Source organism: Leopardus geoffroyi, chromosome D2, assembly GCF_018350155.1.
Source record: "Leopardus geoffroyi isolate Oge1 chromosome D2, O.geoffroyi_Oge1_pat1.0, whole genome shotgun sequence".
Classification (NCBI taxonomy): Eukaryota; Metazoa; Chordata; class Mammalia; order Carnivora; family Felidae; genus Leopardus; species Leopardus geoffroyi.
In genome coordinates, this window is record NC_059334.1 from 31894239 (window position 1) to 31904105 (window position 9867).

The 9867-nt window shown below is 58.9% G+C and overlaps 1 protein-coding gene across 2 annotated transcripts; it reads right to left on the reverse strand.

Moving 5' to 3' along the window:
* Window positions 1-4572: 4572 nt before the first annotated feature.
* Window positions 4573-9646, reverse strand: PRF1 (perforin 1). Of its 2 annotated transcripts, none has more exons than XM_045439506.1 (3): window positions 9520-9646; window positions 7626-8201; window positions 4573-6707 (listed from the first exon to the last, which is right to left on the reverse strand). In XM_045439506.1, exons 2-3 carry the CDS (start codon window positions 8162-8164, stop codon window positions 5579-5581), a joined length of 1668 nt encoding a protein of 555 aa, XP_045295462.1. In that variant the 5' UTR covers window positions 8165-8201; window positions 9520-9646; the 3' UTR covers window positions 4573-5578. The 2 variants fall into 2 exon arrangements, with proteins under 2 accessions (XP_045295462.1, XP_045295463.1); XM_045439507.1 differs by lacking the exon at window positions 9520-9646 and adding an exon at window positions 9191-9482.
* Window positions 9647-9867: the final 221 nt, after the last annotated feature.

Consider the following 9867-nt stretch of genomic DNA (forward strand, 5'->3'; position numbering starts at 1 on the left):
TCTGCCCCTCCCCCGTTCATGCTCTGTCTCTCTCTGTCCCAAAAATAAAATAAAACGTTGAAAAAAAAAAATTTTAACAACTGTGACTAAGATAGAAATGGCCGTTGCCCTTACAGTGGGCCGTGACCTAGACCTGGAAGCCAGGGAAGGCTTCCTGGAGGAAACTACCTTTTTTTTTTTTTTTTTTAGTTAATTTATTTTTGAGAAAGAAAGCATGGAAGAGGCAGAAAGAGACAGAGAAAGAGAGGGAATATCCCAGCAGGCTCTGCACCATCACTGTGGAGCTCAATGGCGGGCTCAGACTCATGAACCGTGAGATCCTGACCTGAGCCAAAGTTGTATGCTTAACCGACTGAGCCCTCCAGATGTACCAGAAACTACCTTTGAAACTGAGCCCTGAAGGCTGAGAAGGACCTAAGGTAGAGACGAGTTCCAGAAAGAGGAGGCAGCATGTGGGAAGGGCTAGAGAGAGCATGGCCAGCAGAGGAAGCAGTAAGCTCAGTGATACAGGGCGAGGGCAGAGTTGAGAGCGAGGTCAGCATGTGGGACTTGTTAGTGAGTCTGGGCCTCACAAAGAGCGAGTGAAGAGTTTTAAAGATATTTTCTTTTTAGATTTTTTTTAAGTTTATTTATTTATTTTTGAGTGAGAGGGAGACAGCGAGAGCAGGGGAGGGACAGAGAGAGAGGGAGACAGAATCCCAAGCAGGCTCTGCACCATCAGCACAAAGCCCGACGTGGGGCTTGAACTCACAGACCTGTGAGATCATGACCTGAGCCGAGCCCAAGAGCTGGATGGACGCTCAACCGATTGAGCCACCCAGGTCCCCCAAGAAGAGTTTTAAGCAAAGCGATGATGTAATCAGATGTGTGTCTCAGCTGGTTTCTCCAGAGGCACACCTTGAGACAGGGATTCCCAGGCAGGTAGTTTATATGGAGAGGCGATTCCAGAAAATACCCAGTAGGAGAAGGAGGAATTGAGACCGGGAAGGAGGCCAGCCGAGAAAGCGTAGGTGGTGAGGCAAGTCGCCGCTGTGGCCATGGCAGCTTAACCCTGCTGGGGAACCCTGGGAGTCGGCGTAGAACATGTCCCCCCGACCAGCCGCGAGGGAGCTGGACCATTTATACGCCACCTGCTTCCCATCGGCCGTTGGGTGAAGGCTGTTCTGGGACGGGTGGTGCTTGGACACGGACCCCGAGCACCTCTGGCTTCTCCAGGGGGCAGGTGCAGTGGGCCCCACACAGGCCCTCCGGCAGAGCCATGGGCCACGGGAACGTGGGCTAGATGCCCGCTCCAGGGCGGCTGTGGGTGGTGGGGGGGGGTTGGCCCCGAGGAGCGGACAGGAGCCCAGCGATCAGTGAAGAGGCTGCAGGAAGACACGTCCGGGAGATGTTGCTGTCCCGGAGAAGCTGTGGTGATGAGCACCAGGGGACAAAGGTCAGTGTGAGGAAATGCCCGGTCTTGGTGGCAGACGTGGCGGGATCAACACTGGGGAGAGGATGTGCAGCCTCTCAGAACTGCAAGGGCCCTGCACCTTGCCCAGGGCCCTCCCGCCACCCTCCCCCCCCCCCCCCCACTGCCTGTTCTCCAGCAGGTCCCCGTGGGCTCACACACGCCAGACCCTGACTCAGCCTCCAGGGCAGCAGGGCCACACCTCAGGGACCACGCAGGTGTCTGCAGGGAGATGAAGTGCTGTAAAGGAATCATTGAAAAAAAAAAAAAAAAAAAAACAAGCAAAAACTGGGCCGTGCTCAGCACCAGCCTCCGGTCTTAGGAGAGATCACCGGGGCCTAAGAGGGGGCATGAGAGAAAGGCATTGCAGCCGAGCCCCGCCCCCCCAGCTGGATGCCAGCCTGCTCCCCCTACCGTCCTTCATGTCCACATCTGTCTCCCCCATCAGACAGGCCAGAAGAGGCCAGACGCTGTGCGTGGCTGGTGGACGGGACCCGATTTCCAGATGGTGCTCCGTAACCCTGTCTATAACCATCCGTGAAACGATGGGGCCTGTGGACGGTCCCAGCCCTTCGGTGCTCCATGCCCTTGGGAAGGGGGAGGGAGGTGCTGGGGACAATTGAGCAGTGCTTCTAAGGCTGGGCCAGCAGAATGGGGCGGGCGGGAGGCTGGGAAAGGGGATGGGGGGGTTGGAGTAGCCAGGGGAGAAGACAGGATGCCGTGTCATCAACCAGGGTTTTTATTGGCCAAAAAGAGATGCTGGGTCTGGGTGAAATTAGCAGAAAAGGAATTTAGCTCTAACCAATGACCGATGGGAGATGGTGTCCTGATGTCCACCTCCCTCCACCCCGAGCTGGGATGACCCTGAGGTTCATTGGCCACTTGCTGAATGTGGGCCGCCCTCCCCTCCCCTACTGGTTGCAAATCCTAGGCTCACTTCTGCTTCTGCCAGGACCCCACACGGGGGGCGGGTGCATCCCACAAGTCCCGTCATGTGTCCTTTCCTAGCTGCAGAGGACGATGGGGAAGCAAGCATCAGGCATTTTCAGCCGCAGGGAGTGGGAGTGGCTCGCTTCTCTTCTCGGCGATCAAATCCCACAGACCGGGTGGCTTACAAACAGGAGAAATCTACGTCTCACAGTTCCGGAGTCTGGAAGTCTCAGCTCAAGGTGCTGGCGGATTCGGTTGGGCCCGTTTTCTGTTTGTAGAGAGTACGTTCTCATGTGCCCTCAGACAGTAGAAGGGCCTGGGATCTTGGGGCCTCTTTGGTAGGGGCTCTATTTCCACTCATGTTCCCTCCCAAAGCCACCCCCCCCCCCACCCATACAATCACCTCAGGGACTATGATTTCAGCATACGAACTTTGAGGGGACACAAACATTTAGACCATAGCAGAAGCCGATGGCAAATTCAAATTATAATAATTTCCGGAAGGTCTGTTCATAAAGGGCCCGTTTACAAAGGTGTGAGGAGCTGTGGAGAAGCACAAGCCTAGTGTGACAACTCAGGATTAGTCCAGTGGGGGTCTGAAGGATGAGAGAGGGTGCGGTTGCTGGAGCCCGGAAAGAGGGGGACAGGCAGAGGCCTCCTGGGGAGGAGGAGTGACCCGGCTAGCCCATGGCCACCTCACGGGGGAGGGGAACAAACGCACTCTCCGTGCCCGCATCTCCTGCCCACTGACAGACGTGCAGACAGAATGGCGTCCCGGGCCAGAGCAGGGTGACGGCGTGGGGACAGAACCTCAGAAGGACAAATGGAAGCTATCTGGTACGGCACAGAATCTCCGGAACGAACAAGTGGCCTCAGGTGTGACAGTCTCCCATTGTCTGCGTGGGGGTAGAAGTGAACAATGTCATACTGGGTCTTGAATTAGGGCTGAGGGTACCAGAGCTGCCCCTCAACAACATCGGGCCGTTCCTCGTCCTTGGTCCTCCCACACCTTTTCACCAGTCTCTCCAAAGTTATGCGTGCCCGGGACTCAGAGCCCCGGCTCTGCCAGGAACTTCCGTAACCATGGTTCCGTCCCTCCCTCTGGGTCTCAGCTTCCCTATGTGCAAAACCAGGAGGGTTAGCAAGATAACCTCTCAGTACCCTTTATGTGGCACTGACCTTCTAGAAAGGCTCGTGGCCCCCTGCCAAAGCATCCTAAGATGGGAGTCAAATGAAAAGTGTCCTTTTGGGGAAACCCAGGCCCAGGGAACAGAGGGATTGCTGGAGGTCAGTAATTATGTGGGCACGTAAACAAGTCTCCCCTCTTTGGTTGGGGCTGTCCCCTGGGCCGGGCCTGCCCTGCCCCGGCTCTCCCCAAGGGGTACGGCCCACACCCGTGTTTATTTTCAATTAGTGCAGCAGCCAGCATGACGTTTCAAGATTTTTCTGGTGCTCTTGTTTGTGTGTGTGGCTGTGAACGGAAAAAGGTGTAAAAATGTTGGCTTCCACCAGGCTTTCAGAGCCAGCCAGCCCCTCCTGCCCTACTCGGGGATCCAGGGTGAGAGTGATATCACTGCTGAGCTTTTGAGAGTACAGGTCCACCCAAACCTCAAAGGGCTTCATTTGTAGGGAGTTTCAAAGAGAGTCAGGAGGCCGTGCCAGCAAATCTGAGCCCCTCTGACAGCCGCCCCGCACAGCCAAATCCTGCTAATTCTGGGAGGCAGGGATCTTGCCACCCACCCCCGAGGGCCCGTGTTCTATAAGGCCTGTGTCCCAGGCGCCCGAAACAAAGACCACTTCATTCGACGGTGCAACCGGAGACTCTGGGGCTTAACGGACGCCAAGGCCAGGAAGCCTCGGCCACCACCTTGTTGGAACCACCGCCTTCTCCCCTCGAACTGTGCGACAGGCGAGAGAGAGCCCTCCGCCTTTCAAATGGGTTCTGTTGAAATTACAGTTTTCAAACCGACGGCTCTGGGTCAATCATGGCCCGCACACACGTTCTCTTTGGCTTGGGCCATGTTTGGCCCTGTAGGTTTATTTTTATTTTTATTGCTTCTTTATTTTTGAAGGAGACAGAGAGAGAGAGAGAGACAGAGCATGAGCGGGGGGAGGAGCAGAGAGAGAGGGAGACACAGAACCCGAAGCAGGCTCCAGGCTCCGAGCTGTCGGCACAGAGCCCGACGCGGGGCTCGAACTCACGGACCGCGAGATCATGACCTGAGCCGAAGTCGGACGCTCAACTGACTGAGCCACGCAGGCGCCCCTGGGTTTATTTTTAAGGGACATGCATTGCCAACAATCAAAGAAGTGAACTTGGGGTTTCTGGTTGCTTTCAGAAACTGGAGGACCTGCCAGCCCCGGACTCACGTTCGTGCACAGGGATGCTTGGAGGGCACACAGCCTCCGGCCCCCTCTAGATAAAGCATTTGCTCTTCAGCTCCACCTGGTCCTCGCCATTTCCTGATACCTCCCGGCCGGGACCTGAGTGTCTGTTGCCTCTGATCACTGAGCTTGTGCTGCTGTTTCTTGAATTAAGAGTTGTGAGGGAAGCAAACTCTTTGGGGTCCCCCCCCCATTTCCAACCAAAGTGGAAACCTGCCCCAGGGCGAGCCGCCTGTCCTAGAGGATTGCTGATGTGGAAGTTGGTCTCCAGGACCACGTTCGGGCCCCATCCTCCCCTCTGCCACAACCGTCACCGTCGTGGTCAACGTCAACGTCATGTTTCTTAGTCCTCTGTCAGGCTGTGCATGCATGAGGCAGGTCCAGACGGCCCTTGATTTGCCGGAAGGGCAAAGCTTGGTATGTAAAGACGACAGACCAAGGAGAGCAGGTGGGGCGGGCAGGGTCAGACCCGACTCGATGAAGGACTCGGCCGCCAGCAAGGGCTGCGAAAGGAAGCCGTGCAATGATACCATGTAGCCTGGGAGGAAGAGTCTCCTAGCCAGCTCCTGGCCTAAGCGGTGGCCTGGTCCCGGCTCATTTCCAGGGCTCGAGAAGATCAGGAGGCTAAGGCGGTTTGGACAGCAGTCTCAGGGCCGGCCTGTGAATTCAGCCACTTCCCTGGGGGGGCAGCGGGGGGAGGGGGGGAAGTAAGCCTCAGTTTTCCATCTAATGGGTATATGAGCATCGGTTCTGGCTCCCTCTGTGAGAACCCCTTCAGGCCAGGCCCACGTGTCCTCTCAAGTCTGGCTCTTCTCACCACACCGGCCCACTCCGGTTTCCGGGAAGCTCCCCCAGGAGACCGTGGGGGGCATACTCCAGGCAGGTGGCCCCCTTCAGGTGAGGCAAGCACTTGGCATGGTAGGAGAATCTCAGGTGACCGTGGGACAGGCCACACCTCACCTCGTGCAAGCCAGACTGTGGGTTCTGGTCACAGGTGCCGAGGAGGTCATCGTCCCAGCCGTGGTCTTGGTCCCAGACCTGCACCCTCAGGGGCCCCCCCGTGGACAGGATCACGTCCCCGAAGTCCAGCCGCGTCATCCACTTGGGGTTGTTATCGTTCCACACGGTGCTCACTCTCAGCTCCTGGCCTCCAAAGAAGACCTTCAGGTAGGCGTCCGTCCTAGTGAAAGAGTCTCCCCACAGGCCCGACGCCTGGAAGTTCATGACCTCCAAGTGGGCCAGGCCCCTCTGCCGGGGACAGCAGTCCTGGTTGGTGACCGCTGAGCCGTGGCAGACACACTGGCATGGGTTGTGGGGGCTCTTCTTCTGCCCCAGGGGGCAAGGCCTGCTACAGTCCTTCCAGCGGGCCCTGTCCATCACGTACTTGCTCACGGCCTGTCGCAGGGCCTCCCGCCGCGGGTCCTGGCTCTCCAGGAGCACATGCAGAGGCTCCAGGGTGTAGTCCACCAGGCTGGGTCTGTCCAGCAGCGAGGTCACCCAGGCTGAGAACTGCTCGGGCCCGGCCTGGTCCCCAAATAGCAGGTCACTTACGGAGGTGTGGTGGCCACCAACTATTTCGGAAAAGCGCTCCCGATAGGCCTGGTGGAAGGAGGTGGTTATCTTGTGGTGCTTCTTCTTCTCCTCACAGGCCTTGAATTCCGACGAAGAGTCGGCACGGCCGCTTATGCTGACCTGGGCCTCGACGGCCAGGCAGTCCTCCACCTCTTTGGCCCCGAGCCCGTCCAGGGCCAGCTCACAGGTGCGCAGGGCGGTGAGGGCCGAGATCCGGCCGCCCAGCTCCATGGACCGGATGAAGTGGGTGCCGTAGTTGGAGATGAGCCGGAGGTAGTCGGCCTCGGTGGAGGTGTTGAAGTCGGGGGGCAGGTCTCTGACGACCCTCTGGAAATTGGGGTGGAGTGGGGGAGAGTGTACCAGGTGAGAGCTAAAGGGAGAGGGAAACATCAGATGGCCAGCGGTGGTTAGTTTCCCCCCTCGGCCATCCCTCAAGGTTGCCCAAGGTCACAAGGAACTGGTAGAAAGAGAGCTGGAACCCAGGCAGCCTGGCTCCAAGCCCGAGCTCCAAACCAGTGCGCTGGCGGGGAAGCCCATCCTGTCTGTTGTCCCTTGGTAACCTGGGTATGCCGTATAGATATTTCTGCGTGTCCTTTCCAAAATAAGGTTTTCTTCTTTCCTTTTTATTTTCTGGTTATAAAAGTGACGATGCTGCACCGACCATGACCCTCTAGCTTTGGAAACTAGTCCTGTGGCCTTTGTCCATCTGTCCCCTGGATTGGGTGCCTGACTGCTCTGGCCACACGGGAAGATGGCACCCTGTCTCACTGTGAGAGGAACCAGGGTGGTTGGCTCGGGTCCTCCACGGAGACCATGCATTTCTGGGGTGTGGGGACCTACGTCCTGGAGGGCTGGGGTTGTGACCGCTGTTGTTTGGTGCCGTGGCCCGAGTTCCCAGCACAGAGCCCGACACCTGGCAGCCACGAATTGTGGCTGAACGTGCGAATGAGGCCCAGCGGTGGGAAGTCTCCTGCCAGGTCTCCTGCCCACAGGACAGAGGGGACTCAGTAGATCTGAATGGCACCGTGTTGGGCGTCTTAGCATGGCCTTGCTTGCTTCTTCTCCGCCTGTTCTCTCCCGGGGCTCTTCCTGTTCAGGGTCACCGGGGAGGAGGCCCGAGGGCACCGTACCACCCAGTGTGCAGGTTCCTCCTGCTGGAAGCAGCCTCCGAGTCCCACCCCCCGCCCCCGCCACCATTCCAGGGCTCCCAAGAGCACTGTGAGTTTCCCACACCTTTTCCCAAGCGCCTTCTCACCACCCCCCACCCCCCACCCCCCGCGGCTCTCACCTGTAGAAGCGACATTCCACCAAGTCAGTGCTGAAGCTGTACTGATCGTGGAAGGTCTTCTGGGCCGCGAAGTTGGCCATGTGGGAGTGCGAGCCAGCCACGGTCACATGCACGTTGGCGCTGGGTTTGGGAGACACGTCCAGCCCCACCCGCCAGTCGTTGCGGATGTTGCTGGCTGCTTCCCTGGCCACGGCCTCGGTGGAACTGGCCTTGGCCCTGACCACTTGGCGCTGGCAGCCTGAGCCCTGGGCGCGCCAGTCAGTCAGTGCCAGAGGGAGGCGCTGAAGGGCGCCCCGCTTCAGGACGTTGTGGCAGAGAGTGCAGGTGCCGTCGGGCCGCAGGAAGCTCTCTGTGTCCACCGGGAAGGAGCCCGAGCGCCTGAGACTGGTCACGTCCACGCCCTCCCCAGCCAGCATCGAGCCGGGCACAAACGGACGGTTGCGGCGGCACTCGGAGCGGGCGGCCGTGTGGCAGGGGGCTGGGGTGGGGGGGGGCAGCAGCAGGAGGAGGAGGCCCGGGAGGAGCACACAGGCACCCATGGAGCTGTGGAGATGGGGGCGTCTGGGCTTCGGGAAGCTGTGGGCAGAGGTACGGACGGTGAACTGTCAGGCTGTATGGGATGGAGAGGGAACGCGCTATCTCCAAAGTGACTGAGTGTCCGAGCCGCGATGACCTTTGCAGACCTGGCCCATCCCCCACGTGTACGGACGGGCCCAGGATGGGAAGTGATGCGCCCGAGGTCACACAGCCGGGAGGAGCCCCTTGCTAGGGTTTCATTATTTAAGGCCTAACGGGGGATCCAGATTGATGGCTTTGTCCCCAGGACCACAGATGCTGCTTGTGGGGACGGGGCTCTGCACACAGAGGAGGGGACAGAGAGTAGATATAGCAAACTTGGGGAGGGAGCTGGGACCCTAAAGAAGCCCGGATTCTGGAGAAGTGTCATGTGGGCCCTGGAACAAGCATGCTTTTCCCGCCCCACCGCTCCCACTCTCTGTCTGTCTGTCTGTCTCTCTCCCACGAGGCCCTTAATGGGATTGGATAAGAAAAAACGCACTGCCCTTATTCTCGCCACGTTCCCTTTGCAGTCCACTCTCGAGCCTCATGGGAGAGCGGCACCCTGAATTCGGATGTGCCTATGCCCTCGCATCCCGTGTGGGGAGGCCCGGCAAGTCCCCTCTCCAGATCTCCTGGCGTCCACGCCTCCTCTGGCATCGCCTTGCCCTGTGGCACTCAGGCAGTGTATGCGAGCTACCTATGTGTTGCCTCCTACCGGACAACCGTCAGCTAGAAGCTTCTTCCCTGTTTTGAGGTGGCTCGGGAGGCTTACGTGGACCTGTTTGTAATCCGGGGTCTCCAGGCCCTACCCCTATCCAAACTGGACGCCTCAGAGGCCTGTCCCTTCCAGCACCTGCCGGGGACCCCAGCTCCTCTGAAACATGGGGACTCACCCACAGGAGTCACTGGGGTGGTGGGGTTCCGGCCCCAGAGAGATAAATGGGAGAAGGGCAATCTTTCAAAGGCCCGCGGGCCATCCCACTTAGGAGGCCCGTACGGTTCGTAACCTTAATCCACGGAGCTCCGTCTCCGTCCCGCTCCTCCTCGTATTCTCTCCCAGGGAGCCTCCTTCCAGCTTTCTGAGCGGCTCTCCCCGTCAGTATTGGACGGGGCCTTACGGACGATGCCTTGTAACCTCTCCGTTTCCTATATGAGGAAACCGAGGCCCAGAGTGGGCGTGAGGACGCTCGGCGAGTCAGTGACAGAGCATAGTCTCGTGGGTCCCGGCACTTCCTGCTCCATCAGGCCCCTCCCCGGACAGAGCGGCCTCACTCCCGTGCCTCTCCATCCCCATCCGGGGGCTCCCAGCCTCCCTGCCACCCGCCTTCCTCCCTACCTGGAGTCCTGTGTTGAGACGCTCCCCCACAGACACTGTCTCCCCAACGAGAGGCTCCTGAAATGGTTGGTGTCAGCCCCTGGGGAGGCTCACCACACAGCTCATCACCCAAGCCACCCTTCACATCACTTCTGCTTCCTGCCCCGCCCCTCCAGCTGTGGTCACGGGTCTCCTCTGCTCTCCCCTCCCACCAGCACCCACCTTGTGCTCATCTCCTCATCCGGCCTTTCTGACAAAACCCTCAGGAAATGAAGCCGTGACGGCCAGTGTCTCATCCAACAAGTCGAGCTGCCCGGGGCGTGGGGGGCCTGGGCAAACAGGTGAGGCTTGATGTGGCGCTAACACAAA

Coding starts and splice junctions, on each gene's coding strand:
- PRF1 (XM_045439506.1), bottom strand. CDS start 8,164: ATGGGTGCCTGTGTGCTCCTCCCGGGCCTCCTCCTCCTGCTGCTGCCC. Junction 6,708..7,625: donor GTGGAATGTCGCTTCTACAG/GTGAGAGCCGCG, acceptor CTCTCCCTTTAG/CTCTCACCTGGTACACTCTC.